Consider the following 18,250-nt stretch of genomic DNA (forward strand, 5'->3'; position numbering starts at 1 on the left):
AAACAAAATATGAATGTAAGACATACCAAACTGACAAAAGGTAAAAAATAAAAGGAAAGGAGAAAACAACATATCAGGCAATAGCAATAAAAGAAAGCATGTGTAGCTATATAAATATTGTACAAATAGAAACCAGAGTCTCTTGAATTGCAGGTGGATTCTTTACCAGCTGAGCTACCTAAAAGTCCAGCTATATACATATCATACAAATAGAAATCAACATAAATCGGTGAAGTCAAATCCAAAGTATTTCATAAAAGATAAGATTCAACAACAAAAAATGTTCTGAGTTAATCAGGATAATGCAACTCTAAAGACAATTTGAACATCAGGAATTATTATAAATTAGTGTTCTTCTAAAATGTATAAGTAGATAAACATTCAGCCCAAACTAAAGGAAGTGAATAGGAAGTGAATTAATACTGTCATCACTGTTTTGGGATTCATCATGTCTATACAGGGAGGTTGCTGTCACCATCTCAGCCTTAGTCAGATACTTAACAGATTGTGACCAGTTTTTAATTACACTTTGAAAAGTCCTTGTAGATATTGCAAATACAAAAAAATAGGGTGGTCATAAAAAAATGAGTTAGTAAATAGGTCCTATATGATGGATTTGATTCAACCTGGAGAATGCAGAATTCATACTCTCTTCATACAGAAGATGTCCTGTTAGAACTATGTCAGAAGCTGTTCAATGAAGAGATATGTGAGTTGCAAGAATGATCATGAGATCATGAGAGGTGTAATCTGATAGGATTAGAGTTCAGTAAAACAAGAGCTCCAATATGAAAAAAAGCAAAAACAATTCATTTACCTGTGGGTCAGACACTATTCTAGGCACTTGGAAGGAAACAAAATAAAGTCTGCCTTTGTGGAGCTCGCTTTCTATGGGGGAAGGCAGATAATAAACCAATAAGTCAATGTTGAATAACGATGACACTAGGGTAGATGTGTGTGTGTGTGTGTGTGTGTTTATATATAAACAGGATATTAGGGAAGACTTACAATTGAAAAGAGACTTGAAGGATACCTGGGGAAAAGAAAAAGTGCAAATGCTCCAAGGCAAGAGTGTATTTAAGAACATGATGGCCAGTAGAGACTAGAGTAGAGGGAGAGAAGAAATGAGACCAGAAAGGCAAAGGGAGAAGAAAGGTCGGATTACGTACAGCAGTAAAGATTATTTTAAGGACTCTGAGATAGGAGCTGTTGGAAAGTTTCAGCACAGGGTCTGTGTTTTAACAGTTCACTCTGGCTTCTGCATTGAGAACAGACTGTGGGGGAAAGAATAGGATACAGACCAGTTAGGAGACCATTTCAATAATCAGGTATGATGGTGGCTTACTGTAGGGTGGTAACAAGATGTGAAAATAGTGACATATGGATGAATTTTGCATATGTCATAAGATATAAAACTTAGGGATTTCCCTGGCAGTCCAGTGGTTAAGACTCCATGCTCCCAATGCAAAGGTCATGGGTTCAATCCCTGGGTCAGGAAACTAAGATGTCACATGCTGCTTGGCCCACCCCCGCCCCTCCAAAATTCTATGATACAAAACTTTAAAAACTTGCCAATGGATTTGATGGAGGATGTAAGGAAAGGGGGTGTTCAGGGGTTATTAGAGTTGGTTCTAAGCAACTATTTCTGAAGATGGGCTAGGAGGGGCAGGAACCAGCAATTCAGTTTTGGACATATATAAGGTTTAAGACGCTTATTAGACACCTAAATGGAGATGTCAAGTAAGTGGGTAGATATGAGTTTGCAGTTCAGACAAAAAATCTGGGCTAGAGATAGAAATTTGGGAGTTTTTAGTTGATCATGAGGTGACAGGGGAGTTGGACAAATGATACAGGGCCTTTAGGACTTTGAGAGTGAAGGTAGGCTAAAAGAAGGGGTCCTATGATTGAGCCCTGGACTTAATCATACATTTTGAGGCTAGAGAGAAAAGGAGGAACCAGAAAAGAGGATGGAGATGGAGCAGTGCAGCGGCACCTTGGTGAGGACAACCAGGAGGAAGCACGTGGTATCCCAGAAGCTAAATGAAGAAAATATTTATTTCTAGGAGTGAGTAATAAACTGTCAGGTGCTGCTGACCTGTCAAGTAAGATGAGGACTGATATATTTAGCAACATGAAGGTCATCAGTGACCTTAGAGTTCAAGAGAGATTGGGGTCAAAAAGCTATTTGTAAAAACTCATTTCTAAGACAAGTTTTCCAACTTTGATCACTGGATATTATTAAGGAATTACTAATTTTTAAAGGCATGGTAATATTGTTGTATTGTACCTTTAGCTCTTGACCTGTATGTTGAAGTGTTTATGCATGAAATGATACAATGTTTGGGATTTTTTTATTGGGGTGTAGCTGCTTTTGTCTGGGATTTTAAAAACAGTATTTATTTGGCTGTGCCAGGTCTTAGTTGCAGCATGTGGGATCTAGTTCCCCAACCAGAAACTGAACCCAGGCCCCCTCCACTGAGCAGAGTCTTAGCAACTGGACCACCATGTAAGTCCAGGTGAATCCCTGCGTGGAATTTAACATAATCCTTTGGAGGTGCAGAGAGAAGGGAAGGGTTGGGTAGAAGGTATAGATGAAACAGATTGGCCTTATTTACAGACAAGTATTGAAGCTGGGTGATGCATACATGTCAATTTACTATATTTTTAGCTTGAAATTTTCCATAATAAAATTTAAAAAAAATTCTTTTCAAAAGAGAGGGAAAATTGGAAACAGCTGATGCAGTTAATGGAGAAGGAAACAGCAACCCACTCCAGTACTCATGCCTGGAAAATCCCATGGACCGAGGAGCCTGGTGGGCTACAATCCATGGGGTCACAAAGAGTCGGACACGACTGAGCGACTTCTGTGTGTATGTGTGTGATGCATTTAATGAACTTTTAATGGGCCCCCTACATTGGGAGTGCGGAGTCCTAGCCACTGGACCACCAGGGAAGTCCCTTTGATGAACTTTTAAGAAGTAATTTTACAAAAGATACTGATTTGTTTTTGGGTCTTTGAAAAGCTAAAGAATGAACAATTTAATCTGAAATCTACTTTAACTAGCAATTCTTTGTTTAAAGAATGAGACTCCATCTGTGATAAATAACTTTTTTGACTAGCTGAATTTGACATGTTTAAGAGTAAAACATTAGACTAGGATTTCCAGGTTATATATCCTATAGTTTGATTTTCCTCATTTTTGGAATAGGCCCTACTTGCAAGTGAATATAGATGGCAGGGTACAGCTGTAAAGTAGTAGCTGCTGCTCACCACTAGAGGGACCCTCTGACCACCAGAGGGTATCCAGTACACCCCCAGTTGCCTGAGTAAGTTGAAGAGTGACAAGCTAAGAGCTGCCAGCAGGATCATTTTTCCCCTAAGATACGTTCAGATTTAATTCCTATTTGGGAAAAAGTCTTCTTATCCAGTCTAAAGGAGGACTGAGCCTCTGACTTAAAATTCAAAACGTTGAGAATCCTCAATTCCTCCTTCATTCCAGTTACTTGTTCTATCATAAAATTTATTACCATCTCAATTCTCTTCCCTCCTCTCCAGTTGGTATTGCCATCATCCTAAATGCACATTACTTCACACCTAAATTATCCGTCTAACTTGTCAACTTTTTCTATCTGCTGTGATAGAACTATCATCAGATTGGCTTTGGAATTCTTTTACATCCCACTTATGGACAAAAACATTCTACACTTCCCTGACTACAGCTTAAAATAAAAATCCCTCAGCTTAGCAGCCAGGGTTTCCAGTGTTGGCTCCACCCATACTTATTCCAATATTCTCCCTCAGATCTCCCTCCACCATTGCTTTCACCATGGTCTCTTCCTTGCTCTCTGCAACAGGCCATTCTGTTGGGAGTAGAGACAATGCTGCTGTCCTCGACTGTCAAGCGCTCATGCCCATTCTCATACTTCTAAGGCACTTGTGCTCAAGTGAAACTTTCCCCAACACTTCAGGCCCACAGTAACCTCTAATTTCCCTTCTTTAAAAAAAAAAAAAGTGTTTATTTTTGATTGCACTGGATTTTCCCTGCTGTGCATGGGCTTTCTCTAGTTCTAGTGAGTGGGTTCTACAGCACAGGCTTAGTTGCCCCTTGGCATGCGGAATCTTCAAGGAGCAGGGATCGAACTCATGTCCCTTGCTTTGGCAGAGGGATTCTTAACCACTGGACCACCAGGGAAGTCCACTTCTAATCTTCTTATTTCATGCTCTGTACCACTCTTTCAGAAATCACATCTCATGTATTCTTTCTGTATCCATGTATGTTGTACTCTTCTGGACTCTGTAAACCCTTTAAGATCAATTACTTCTTTTAACCTTCAAATACCCAGAGCACTGACTGTTCTTACTCATTAGCTGCTGCATAATTTGTAGAATGATCTTAACAAAGTAGGGAATAGTAGTGTGGAAAGGAACATCATAAGCTCAATCTCACAGAAGTTAGAAAAACACATAGCTGAGAAAAGCAGTCTGTATATTTTTTTAAGAAAACTTGGAGCCAAGTTGAGGGAAGGAAAGGGAGAGAATCCTCGGGCCAACAAATCTTAAGCTTGCTTTTCCTACTGTCCCTCTCTTTTCCTCCTAAAGCCAAGCAAAATTTTGAGCTTTGGATCTCCAAATCCCTAGGCAACAGACCAACATTAATTCCTTTTCTAGTCATTCACAGCTTTTCCTTGTCAAGTTTAAGTTGTTAAGATGGAGGAGGTGGCCAGAAGGTAATGAATGAAATCATTTCTCTCAGCCTGAGTTAGTCCAAAGCTGGAGTGAGGAAAACTGGAAAGGATGCATTCATTCCGGGCAGTATGAACAAACAGCCTGGGGTAGAAGGGTGGAGCAGATGGTGTATGATAAAGAATCTAGAGGAAGCAAGAAGTCTAAATAACTGACAAAAGTTTAATGCATTAAAACCAGATACTTATCGCTTTTATACTGTATTTGCCATTTCTGAACAATACAAAGTAGAGGCAAATAGTGACACTTCATAAAAATGTCGACTCCCCATCCCCATCCTTAAGACCCAGCCTCCCTCAAATATTCCCTCCCACCCGTGACAGAACTCTGTCCTGAATAAAACACTTAAATACATCATAAATAGTAAATTATGAAAAAAAAAATAGCAAGAATTGTTTCTTTCCTTCTTGTAAAAAAGAACATGGCAGCAAAGACAGGCAGCCAGAAACTGGCTGGGGGTGTCTAATATAGACAGTTACTCAGGGTGTGGACTAAGCTACTATCAAGGCAGGGTGGGATGGAGAGGGGACAGTACAGGGATCAACAATCTGCCAGACACACCAGGACCCCTTTCCCCCAACGAGGAGGAGGATCAGATAGTGAACTCAGGGAGAAAAGGGATTACACAGCCCCCATTTCCACGTTCTCTGCGTGAAGAGAGGCGGGGGGGGCGCGGGGCACAGCAGTGACTGCACTAAGGCAAGAATCTGCTGGCTCCCTATGCGCTTGAGAGAACATTCTCTAGCCTCACAGTTACCTGTTCAACAGACAGGTACCCCGTCTCCATCTCAGCTCCACCAACAGCAGAACACTGTAGGAAAAGGTGGAAGAGCAAGGAAGACATCTCCTTTGGAGAAGAAATCTAAAATTCATTTGATAAGTCTTCATATTTAGAAAAACAAGCAGAATACATTTCAAATTGCAGAAGAGTAATAATGATTATGGCCTGGCAGTGAGTAGGGTTCTGCCTAGGAAGGGTTCTGACCTGTGAGCCCCAAGACTGCACCACTGTTTAACAAGAGGGGTAAAGACGACCCCGTGTCCCACTCTCTCCATTCCTTCAGCCTTAAGACATTCACTAAGAGAGGAGGAGTTCAAGAGGAGCTGCTCCCAGCACAGCAGTCCCCACCTTCTGTTTCTCAAATACCAGGGCTCTTCTGAGGGAACCCTGCGAATAGGCATCTCTCCAATACTTCTGGAGTTTTGATCTGAAAACTGGTTTGAAATTGTGTGCTATTTTCCTTTTCCTTTTTTAAGGAAACAAAAGGAGAGGGTTGGGAGGTTAAACACCCCCCAGAAAATCTTTACGAAGATTACAGGCGTCTTCTTCCAGAGAAAGAGTTAAGGTAGGGATAATGTACCAGCCAGCCTGTCCTGAGGAAATTAAAGAGTCCAGCTCCTGATGAAAGGTAGATGAGGGGGGAAGAAAATCGCCAAGTCCAGCAATCCCACTTTCAACAGGAAGAAGGGGGATCTGAAACCATTCAGTTGTGGAAGCCAAGGCTGGTGAGTTGAAAACTGGTTTCACCCAGCTTGGGAGTGGAGAGGATGCTGCTGTCCTCAACTGTCCCAGCACTAATGCCCGTTCATAAGGGACGGAAAGGAGAAAGGTTCTTCTTCTTCAGGGGGAGATGGAGAGCTCTCCTAGCTTCCACTGCACTCCTTTTTTGATGGCCAAGAAAAAGAAAACTCAGCACTGCTGGGTCAAGGGCTGACATCTTGGGATCACAGAGGTGGTTGAGTCTCGCTCCAAGTCTTCTGAGGACTTTTGCTCACTGAAAGGTAAAGGGTATAAAGTTAAGGACGAGGAGTATGAGATAAGGGGACAGCAAAGGAATTCAAGTTAATTTCAACCTAGATGGCAGACCTAAAGAGTTTCCTGCTAATCCAGTCTCAGCTTCCAAGTACACAGTACCAAAAAAAAAAAAAAAAAATCCACCCCTACTCAAAACCAAAAGTTTTTAAAGTAAGATTTAGGGGAAGGGGGGCACCCAGTCCCCCTAACCCTGACAACTACTTCCTTGCTCTAACTCCATCAGTAATGCTGTTTATACCCTTTCAAAGCAGCCACCTCCCCCACATCCCAGAAACTTACATGGATGAACTCTGACTCTGGAACTTCATGTTTTTCCAAGAGGGTTGAACTAACAGGAGTGGGGAAAAAAATGGGGGCAGAAAGAAGAATTAGTAAATAAATGAGAAAAAGAACTCTCAGGTCAAATCTCAGACTGCTTCTCTGTATTTCACTGGGAATCAACTTAGAATTCAGAAAGAAGGGACTAAGGAGTTACTAGATCTGGAAGCATATTCTTTTAATTAACAGTTTCTTGACTTCCATAAAATACTTCCTTACCACCCTCCTCTACTACTGCTTTCAATCCCCAGGTGTGGCAGGCACCCAACTATCACTGCTCCCTGACAGTCACGCCATAGTGTCATTTTCTCCTCTTGAGTGTGGCCTGAACTTAGTGACTCTCTTCTAGCGAAGAGAATGCACCACAGGTGATGGAAATCAATTCCGAGATGAGGCCATGTAGCTTCCTCTTGGGCACATGCTCTCCAACTTGTTTGCTCTGAGGAAGCTGTTGCAAATCTGTGAGACGCATTATGGAGAAGACCATGTGAAAAGGAACTGAGGGAATACACCAGCCAATAGCCAATGAGGAACCCTTAGACCAAGAGCCTGCAAGAAACTGAATCCAGCCAACAACCTCATAAGTTTGGAAGTAGATCCTCCCCCCTGGGCAAGCCTTCAGATGAGACCACACTGCTGGCTAATAGCTTGACTATAATCTTCTGAGAGTCTGAGCCAAGGGCACCCACCTAAGTCATACCCAGATTCTTAAGCCACATAAAATCTGAGATAACAATATTTGTTGTTTTTAGCTGCTAAAATTTGGGGCAATTTATCTCACAATAGGTAATACAGATTTTTGTACCTGGAAATGAAGTGCTGCTATAATAAAAATCTAAAATGTAGAAGTGGCTTTAGAAGAGAAAAATGGGCTTTGAGGATAGTTTCAGTAAAAGTTTTAAAAGTGTCCTGAAGAATTCTGGACTGTAAGGGGTTTGCCAGTAAGGGCTTAAAGGGAAGTGAGAAAAATCTTATTGGAAATTGAAGGAAAGGGGATCTTTGCAATGTAGTGGAACAAAGTGTAGGGACAATGTCATCTGTACTTATGTAGGAAGTAGAATACGTGCCTAATGAACTAGGTGACCTAGCTAAGGAGATCTCTAAATTAAGTGCTGAAGGTGCTACCTGGTTTCTTCTTAATGCTTACAGTAAAATATGAGAGGAGAAAAATAAATGACTGGAAGGACTAGGAAACAAAAGAAGCCAAGACTGGAAGGTTTTGAAAATTCTGAGCCTCTCTAGATAGCAAATAATGCTAAAATTAAGAAATGGATAAAATCTAAGGCACTGCTAGGAAAATGTGGTCTACAGATGAAGCCACGGGTATGACTATAAAACATCTGTTAAGAACTCAGAGTACTATTCAGTTATATGAAACGACATTCAAAAGATTAAGGGTATGTCTCTCAGATCCTCTCAAGTTGAACAGGATCTCTAAGAAGCATAGAGCTTATCAAGAAGGTATTTGTGGGTATGGCTTTGGTCTAACAGTAAATTCCAATGAGATTCATAGGAACCCCACAAAATCTCTGAGGGCATTATACCAACAGACACACTGTCCTGCTTGGACTAAAAAAGACAGAAATAGTACACAATGAAGAAACCAGTGGATCCTCAAAATTCTGCCAAGTAGGCTGAGAAAATGACTCAGCACATTCTAGTTTTCATGAAGACTCAGAAGGCAAAACCAAGAGTCTAAAAGGTAAAGCCAAAAGTCATGAATTATTCTCATGCTTTGAGACGTGATAAAACTCCAGCATTTGCTGGATTTTAGGCTCCTCTGTGCTTCCTGTTCTCCCTTTTTCATGCAGGAATGTGTAAAGAAGTTCTCTCTTGTTTGTCTCATCACAGTATGCTGGTGTGTGGGAAGACAGCCTGTCTCTTTTATTAGTTTCACAGGTCTAAAGTGATCCGTACTTCCTGATACATGCTTAGGTACATGAGCTCTCACTTGCCTATGCTAAGTGAAGCTGGCTGCCATATTCTGAGTTATCCTCTGGAAAGGCTCATGTGGCCAAGAACTTAGGCAGGCCCCCAGAAAATAGCCAGCAAGGAACTAAGGCCCTCAGTCCAGCAACTCACCGGAAACTGAATCCTGTCAAAGAGCACATAAATATGAAGTGAAGCCTCTCAGCTGAGCCTTAAGATGAGCCTAGCCCTGGCCAACGTGTGACTATCATGTCATGAAAAACCTTGAGCCAAGAACCCAGTTACACTGCACCTGGATTTCTGACTCATAGAAACCATGATATATGTTTGTTGTTTTAAGTCACTAAGTTTTGGGGTAATACATTACGATGTAATAGATGATCAACACACCAAAAACAAAACAAACTCACAATCCATATAATGGATCCTTTTGAAAAGCTGATTATTCACTGTCTTTAGTGCCTAGGAATCCTCCCAACCTTAAATCCTAAGCTAAGAATTCTCACTTAAGTCATCAGGAAATGAAGCATTAATTAAGATCTTCTGATTGAATATCAGAAGTTTGTACATAAGGGTTTCCCACCACCCCCTAAAAATACAGAGATGTTGATACACTTTTCCAAATCACTAAAGATGAGCTCTTAGGAAGATGAACATGCAAAAATATAGTGAAGAGCAAAAGACAATAAAATCTGGGGAACAAAAAAAACAAACCAACAGAATTATGGAAGTTCTCAAAGACCTGGAGAGAGAGATGAGAAGATTACATGGAGAAAGAGGCCAAGGAACCAACCTTGTAGTTAGCGTTTGCAAAGTCTCTCCAACTACAGGTGAGAAATAGGGGTCAGGAATAGTCGAGACCTCACTGATTTTCTCCAAAGGTGGAGTCTGAGGTAAAACATCAGGACGACCCAAGTGGACGCCTGGAAAAAAGAAAGAGGAAGAAAATCAATAAATCAAAAAGAAGAGAAAATGGGGTGGGGGAAATATAGGAAAAAATATGTAGCAACTTGGCTTTTCGTGAACAGGAATAGGGAACAGAGGTCCTAAGCAGAAAAAGATGAGGGCTCAGAAGGAAGGGAGGGAGCACCCGTCACACGGGGACTCCAACCCTGGCGCTGACCTGGCTCCACTTCCGCCTTTGTTGTCACTTGTGCCTTGTGTTCCCCAGAGACCGATGGCTGGTAAGTTACGCAGGAGTTGCCGCTGGGGCCTGCTCGCCGAGAGAAAGATGAGCCAGACCGAAACTTTTTGGAAGGAGAGGACTTCACTTCAAAAGGGAAAGAGAAAGCCTACTTAGCACCTACCTCAGAAACAGTCACCAAGACATAAATACAACTTGCTAGTGTCCCAACAAAAACCCAAGGTTGTTCTTCTGCAAAGCAGGAAAAATGGTTAACGTCAACAAAGATGGGCTCTATGAACTGCTTATCAGAGGAGGGGGCATCTCAGTTCACGTCACTTTGGAAAAGACAGCAGAGAACCCAGAGGAAAGGGGATGTGTATTTCTCCCCTCCTACAACCTTGATGGCTTTGCTTCTCCCAGATGACATGTCTCCTAATCCGTAATTCCTTTTCAATAGTAGCCTTCAGTTAAATCAGACACTCTATATCCTTGTAGAACTTGACACACAGAGCACCATGATGATACTTTACACTTATTTATGTATCATTTTAAAAAGACTCTGAAAAGATTATTCTATGTTAAGACTCTTTGGCATGCATAGGTCCTCTTTGCCTCACTGAGGGATCACTAATGGCTATGATGAGGAGATGGAGATAGGAAGGAGAGGGAGATAGGAAGGAGCTGGAATTTGCCAGTGGCAGTAGCATGGAAGGTTTGGAAAGAAGAACATTGGCACTTTCCAACTCCCTTCCCTAGGCTGAGGCCCTAGCAAAAGGTAAAACCCACAAATGAAATAAGGTAAGAGGAAACTGAGGGGGCAAATCAGAAGTGAGAGAGAGAGAAAGAGAGCCTCTAGCTGACTAATACCTGCTAAGCAGACATGAGTAAATGCTTCTCCAACCTTCTGATCCTAATTTGAGAACTCCATGGCCTTGGGGATACAGTAATATTCTTGCCTATCTCTGTCCACAGAAGTCTGGCTTTGCCTACCTCAGCCTGTGCCATGGATCCTACACCCACAATTAAGTATTTTTACAATCCCATCAGTTTCTCAGAAATGCCCCTCACCTCCACGACACCTGTAGGGATTGCCAGGGGGGAAAGCAGCAACTTGGTAATGACTGGGGCAGAGGGACTGACATAAGGATGGGCAGCAGCTCTCACGGGATGTGGGTAGAGGAGGAGAAGTCTCTGGCTTTGGCAGTTCCCTGACAGGGGAGTCCTGCCCCCACCTCCTGAAGTAAAAGAGCCATTGGAGGGTCATCTGGCAGAAGCCACTTACAGGGGATCTTCTTAAAAACTGTAGTGCACATGAAACGCTGGAACCGTTCAGCGTAGAAGCTGGGGCGATGCACTGATACGGTGTCCTGCAGAGGAAACAAGATGGCTGGAGTTAAGAGAAGGGGAGGCCCAGCAAGAGAATCGCTAGTCCAAAAGCCATTTTTCCCTAGGCTGAGACCCTAGCAAAAAGGTAAAACCCACAAATGAAATAAGAGGAAACTGAGAGGGCAACTCAGAAGTGAGAGAGACAGAAAGAGGAGCGCCTCTAGCTGACTGCTACTCACCCCATCATGTACCAGAGCTTTCCAAGAATGCTCCAACTTCTTAATAAACCTGTCAAGAAAAATGTATACACCATGAATTCACATTAAATGAATGACCTTGTAGACTGTATTTTAAAGACTTGAGCAATCACAGTAGAAAAACTTGAAAAGACAGAAGCCAGGAAAGCACTCCCACTATTATGCTATAGTTTTTCAAAGAACAGACAGGGTAGTGCTTATTCAGCATGGAGATTAAAGCTGTTTTTAGAGTAAGTCAACTATCCTCCCACTGGAAAAGGATACTTAATACATCCTGGCAAGTCAGGGACAAGAATATTTATTGTAAAACGGGAACTGTAGGGACAGACAGGCAAACCTGAAGGGAGGTCAAATACTGTCCAGTCCTCACTAGTGTCTTAAATCTTACAGGAGCAAAACTGGGGTCTAACATTTCCAGCTCTTCCCTCACTACCATCCACTGCTTTAGTCCCACAGGCTAATACTTTTCACAGAATAGTAATCCCTTTGTTTTTCTTCCATGGAAAAGAGGAATGTGTTTCCAATTGTATCCCAATGTGGAGTATGACTCATCTCACAGGTTTTCCACAAAGAGCCAGCAGGATGGCGTATTCCACCCTGCTTCTGAGGACTGACTCAGCTTTCCACAAAGGTGTATGCTATGTTTGCGAGAGATGGTGGGTAAGGAAGTCAAGAGACAGGCATAACCAAGGAAATAAATCACCATTTGAAACCCAGTGAGGCAAGCAGCCAGACTGCAACTTACTGTTCTTGCTTCAGGAAGAATTTGGTGACAAACCCATCTAAAAGAGCAAGGTGAGTAAGTCTACATCCACTCTGACCCTGGGATTGATATGTTTCTCACCTGTAAGACTGCAGAATGTCAATGATCCCGATATAAAGCAGCAGCCTTTCCCCTTTACTATTCCGGGCCGGGATGCCACCCATACTGGGGAAGACAAGAAAGAAAGAGTAACAATATCTTCTGGCTAGCAGGCAGGAGCTTCTGCTTTTTAAATTCAAACCCAACCAAGAGCTGTAACTGAGACCTAAACACAACTGTCCCATCTTCCACAAACAGGAAGAGTGAGAGCCTTCACCCAACCCCAGCCACTTTGGAGTATATATTATATACAATTTCTTGCTCTCCAAATTTCACTTGCCTGCCTCTCCCACCCCAATTTCACCAAAAAGAATCTAAAATTCGCCCCCTACTCAGCAATTTTAGGAATACTCTCCCAATTAACTCTAAACTTTCTTACTACTCTCTCTTTTTTTGCCCTGCCATGTGTCTTGTGGGATTTTAGTTCCCTGATCAGAAATCAAACCCAGGCCCTCAACAGTGAAGCAGAGGCCTAACCACTGGACCGCCAGCAAATTCCTCCCTAGGACTTTAATTTATGCCCACTAAGACACTCTTCTTGAGAATCATGATAAAGAATACTTTAAATGAAACCACCCAAAAGACATTTGATACTTCAGTATCAAATGGACCACTTCTTTGGTCCATGAATGTAACAAAGATGCCTTCCATAAAGTATTGAAAGTCGCTCAGTCCTGTCTGACTCTGTGACCCCACAAACTGCAGCCTGCCAGGCTGCTTTGTCCATGGAATTCTCAAGGCCAGAATACTGGAGTGGGTAGCCTTTCCCTTCTCCAGGGGATCTTCCCAATCCAAGGATCGAAACCAGATTTCCTGCATTGCAGGCGGATTCTTTACCAACTGAGCCACTATGGAAGCCCCAGAATACTAGAGTGGGTAGCCTACCCCTTCTCCAGGGGATCTTCCCAACCTAGGAATCAAAGTGGGGTCTCCTGCATTGCAGGCAGATTCTTTACCAGCTGAGCTGGTTCTTGAGAATCATGATAAAGAATACTTTTTAAATGAAACCACCTGAAAGACATTCGATACTTCAGTAACTACTTCTTTGATCCATGAATGTAACAAAGACATCTTCCATAAAAAAAGTCTGTAATAAATGGTTTTTGATGAAGTTCTTATAATTTGCTTCTTATAATAAGACTTCTTATAAAGAAGTCTTAGAACTCTTTATAATATCTAAGACTCTGAGCCACATTTTTTAAGAGTCTCTTAATTTTGAATGGCACTCCTTCCAGGTTTACAAATCCCAAATTTAAGAATCTTCCTTTTTTTTTTTTTTTAAAGTTTTTATTTAATTATCTGGCTGCACTGGGTCTTAGCTGTGGCATGTGGGATCAAGTTCCCTGACCAGGGATCAAACCCAGGGCCCCTGCATTGGGAGCATACAGTCTTAGCCACTGGACCACCAGGGAAGTCCCAAGAATCTTCCTTTCCTTTTACATTCTTAGGAACGCTCACTCTATAGTTCTTCAAGTATTAATGTTGACTTCACTGCTGAATAAAGCCTACTCCTTCTCAGAAGCTGTGTACCCCTCTCCAGAAAAAAATGCTTTGAGCCTACACATTCCTTCCTGGTGCCCAAGTCCACTCACTGGTCATCGGTCTCCATGGTGCCACCTCGTCGAGCCTCGCCCTGGATAGATTCCATGGCTGTGGAATAGAGAGCCTTTTGCGGGGCTGGTCTGCGAGTGTCAGCTGAATATTGTGCTTCACTGCCTAAAGGCTCTCGTTGTGCGTGATCTATGTTATGGATTGACACCAGGAGGCTATAGTCCATTATCTTGAAGCTCTGCAGAACCTAATGGAAGGAAAAAACATGATCTGAACCTTGGGAGGCATGAGAATCTTTTTTCAGGATCTTACAGGTCTAACTACTGGAGTCCCCCTCCAGAGCTAACCACAGGATTATCCTTTGCTCCTCCTACTCCTTGGAGAACAGTACATTGACCTTCTCTGCTCTCCCATCACTGATACTCCTTCAGCTTTCCTTCACCAGAGTAAATACAAATTAGACCACAGCCTAGCCCACAAGACCTTCTTTGTTTGTTCTTTCCTTGTGTCTCTTCATGAAAAGAACATTATATACTCAATGAAAGAATACGTATCTGAGCTCAAAAAAAAATCCACAGGAGGGTCAAGTAAAAGCATATTTTGTGACAGTGCAGATCTGTGGCAAGACCTTATGTGGCCAGCTGCAACTCGGTTTAATATTTGCTGAAGCCTCACCATCTGTAGGTAGGCTCTGTGCCTGCTTGTATGGATATAGACACTTAAGAGACCATCTGTCCTCATGGATATCATAATTTAGTAAGGGAAACAAACATAAAAATAAATACAACATAGTCTAGTATGTGTAATAATGGAAGTGCATACATGGTTGACGAATACTACAGAGGAGATCAGGAGGTATATAAATAGGTTTATGAGGGACAGATTAGAAAGAAAATAAGTGCATGTAAACAAAGGAAGGAAAGAATAATGCAATAATGCCAAAACCTGGAGGCATGAAACAGCAGGCCACGAGCAGATGGGTATAATCTGGTGGTGGTGTTTAGTCACCAAGTCATGTCCGACTCTGTGACCCCATGGACTACAGCATGCCAGGCTTCCCTGTCCTTAATTATCTCCTGGAATTTGCTCAAATTCACATCCATTGAGTCTGGTGAGGCAAAGTGTAGGTGTTTGGCATATGAGAGAGGATGGGAGGGGCAGACAATGCCAGGCCTGATGAGCCATATTAAAAAGTGTGGACTGTTTCTCCAGTTCTCAACCTGGTATACTTCCACCAGTTCCAGTAGCTCACTTTGGTGCTACAGTTCACCCAAGGCTGTTTTGATAGGTGGGTAAAGGATAAAGAGAATACAGGACTGATTCTTAATGTGTAATTTACAAAACCTCTCTGCTCCAGTAAGTCTCCAGTCCTCACAACCAAGAAAGTCAAACTAAAATGGGCATTATCCTGGAAGAAGACGCTGAGTAAGCAAAGGAAAGCAAGGATGATAACACTATGGACTGAGCAGATAAGAATCCTACAAAAGCAGCTTGCAAAAATAAAAAAGATGTGGAAAAACAAGAGAAAGATATCACAAAACCCAAAAGATGTTAAGAAAGTGGAAACAATCAACTGAAGTACTCTACTTGGCATCCAGGTGGTCACTGGAGAGAGCAATTCAACTGGAAGTGTGAGAGCAGAAGCCAGGACATAGAGGCAAGAAGGCAGGCAAGAGAAGAGAAAGGCAAAGGAGAAAGGAAGGCATCATTACATGAAGACACTGAAAAAAATTCTCCTAAACTTTAAGTTGAATATGGGGGCAGGACAAAGGAATGCTACATAAGTTGAGGTAGCTTGTTGAGAAACAAGGCTGGGGGGATGGGAGTTACAAAATTGTTTGAAGAGAATACCAATCACTTGGCATCTCTGAGAGAAACATGAAATGCATTAATGAGTAACACTGACGGCCCAAGTGGAACTGGATATCATAAATCTATAGAGGAACTTCCCTGATGGCCCAGTGGCTACCACTCCATGCTCCCAATGCAGGGGGCTTGGGTCTGATCCCTGGTCAGGGAAGGAGATCCACATGCCACAATTAAAGACCTTGCATGCAACAAAGACTGAAGATCTAGCATGCTGTAACTAAGACCTGGTACAGCCAAATATATAATTTTTTAAATGGTATTAAAAAATCTGTAGAGATGCCAGTATACACAGCTGTGTGATTTTTTTCTAGTAGCACTCAGCTTCCAAGGTATAAATTTGAATTGTCAGGCAGAATCAAAATCCGAGCAGTGATGGTGTTGGTATGGAAATAAGGAGAATATATGATTATGAGGCCCAGGACAGGTAGACAGAAAAAAAAAGACAGGGAAGGGAGTTAGACCAAGAGGGAGAAAGTAAAAATGTAAAGGCATAAATGATCTAACGTAAAAGATACTGTAAATGAAGTTTGACACATACTTTATATAGAGTCCCATCTCTTACAGATTAAATGCCTTAGAACCACCAAACTGTTTTAGTCACTGAGATTTCTGGTGCCTGAGAGAGAAGGAAATATGACAAACTTACCAAACAGTCACGCTGCAGGGTCTTGCACAGAGCATTGTACATATCAGCATCCAAAAAGAGACCATCAGGGATGTCTTGTAAGAAGTCCAGGTCTTTAAGGGTAGGGAGAGGTTTCTCTCGCTCTTTTTGGGAAGCTCGCCTTTTGTATGTTGAGCCCTTGAGGTCATACTTGATATGCATCTTGACTGACCGTGGTAAGAGATTGTTCATCACGACAATTCGAATATTCTTACCACCTGCCTGCACACAGTACAGTCCATAGAACTTAGGCAGCAAAGTCCGAGGGTTTTGGTTGAGGTTCTGAGGGCAAGAAAGTAAAAAAGAAGTAGAAGAGCAAGTCAGCTGATTTCCAATGAAACTCAAGGACAAAACCTGCCACCCACCTTCCTCTGTCTGCTCATGGGATTTCAGATACAATCTGCCTGCCCAGAAGCCCATAATGTAATTGTTTTAAAATTTCCCAATGTATCTATCTCAATAATGGGATCACCACCAAGCCAAGTAGCAGATCCTCCAATACACTAAACAGTCAGGATACTACAAATATGATGAATATATTCCTTTAGAGAGGTTTAAGGGAAGACAGCACTGAAAAAGTCGTAACCCTTAGCCTTCTTTATAGCATATTTTTGTTGAGTATGATGGGAGGCAAAGGAGAGTTCCCTAACTTCTCCAGCACCTCCAAGAGGTATCAGTAAAAATGAATATAGTACTATCAAGAGAAGTAACCAACCTCATTCCCTAATTTAGGAGCTGGACTAAGAATGAAAAGCAAAATCATCATTGAATAAAAACAAAAATAAAACAAATAAACTTAGAAGATTTTGCACAGCAAAGGAAAACATCAACAAAATAAAAGGAAATCCCCAGAATGGGAGAAAATATTTGCAAATGAAGCAACCAACAAGCAGTTAATCTCCAAAATATATAAACAGCTCAAGCAGGTCAATAACAACAACAACAAAAAAACAACCCAATCAAAAAATGGGTGGAAGATCTAAATAGACATTTCTCCAAAGAAGACAGATGGCCAAGAGGCACATGTAAAGATGCTCAACATCACTAATTAGAGAAATGCAAATCAAAACTACAGTGACGTATCACCTCACATAGTTCAAAATGGCCATCATCAAAAAATCTACAAACAGTGACAGAGAGGGTGTGGAGAAAAAGGAACCTTCCTACATTGTTGCTGGGACTGTAAACCGGTACAGCTACTAATGGAGTATAGTATGGAGGTTCCTTAAAAAACTAGAGTTACCATATGATCCAGTCATATCAATCCTGTGCATATATCCAGAGAAAATCATAATTTGAAAGGATACACATACCCCAATATTCATTGCAGCACTATTTACAATAGCGACGACATGGAAGCAACTTATATGTCCACTGACAGAGGAACCGATAAAGATGTGGTACATATGTACAATGGACTATTCTGTGTGTGCACTCAGTGGTGTCCAACTCTTTGCAACCCCATGGACTATAGCCTCCTAGGCTCCTCTGTCCATGGAATTTTCCAGGCAAGAGTACTGCAGTGGGATGCAATTTCCTACTCCAGGGGGTCTTCCCAACCCAGGGATCAAGCCCACATCTCCTGCATTGGCAGGAGGATTCTTTTACCACCTGTGCCACCTGGGAAGCCCCACAATGAACAATTACTCAGCCATTAAAAAAAAAAAAAGAATGAAATAATGCCATTTGCAGTGACATGGATGGACCTAGAGACTGTCATACTGAGTGAAGTCAGTCAGAGAAAGACAAATATGTAACACTTTTAAGTGGAATATAAAGAAATGATAA

The 18,250-nt window shown here is 41.9% G+C and overlaps 1 protein-coding gene across 9 annotated transcripts in view; it reads right to left on the reverse strand.

The window, feature by feature from the left end:
* Positions 1–4,886: 4,886 nt before the first annotated feature.
* PIP5K1A (phosphatidylinositol-4-phosphate 5-kinase type 1 alpha) overlaps positions 4,887–18,250 on the reverse strand; it is a 39,721-nt gene continuing 26,357 nt past the window's right edge. For 7 of the 9 annotated variants that reach the window (XM_061407028.1, XM_061407020.1, XM_061407070.1 and 4 more), the window contains 9 exons: positions 16,445–16,744; positions 13,971–14,176; positions 12,361–12,444; positions 11,499–11,547; positions 11,216–11,300; positions 9,931–10,077; positions 9,601–9,730; positions 6,840–6,888; positions 4,887–6,519 (listed from right to left, as the gene is read on the reverse strand). In XM_061407028.1, coding sequence (XP_061263012.1) covers positions 6,517–6,519; positions 6,840–6,888; positions 9,601–9,730; positions 9,931–10,077; positions 11,216–11,300; positions 11,499–11,547; positions 12,361–12,444; positions 13,971–14,176; positions 16,445–16,744 — 1,053 coding nt within the window. In that variant the 3' untranslated portion in view covers positions 4,887–6,516. The remainder of the gene's footprint in view (positions 6,520–6,839; positions 6,889–9,600; positions 9,731–9,930; positions 10,078–11,215; positions 11,301–11,498; positions 11,548–12,360; positions 12,445–13,970; positions 14,177–16,444; positions 16,745–18,250) is intronic. The other 2 variants (XM_061407087.1, XM_061407077.1) reach the window with 1 other exon arrangement.

This window comes from Bos javanicus, chromosome 3 (assembly GCF_032452875.1).
Source record: "Bos javanicus breed banteng chromosome 3, ARS-OSU_banteng_1.0, whole genome shotgun sequence".
Classification (NCBI taxonomy): Eukaryota; Metazoa; Chordata; class Mammalia; order Artiodactyla; family Bovidae; genus Bos; species Bos javanicus.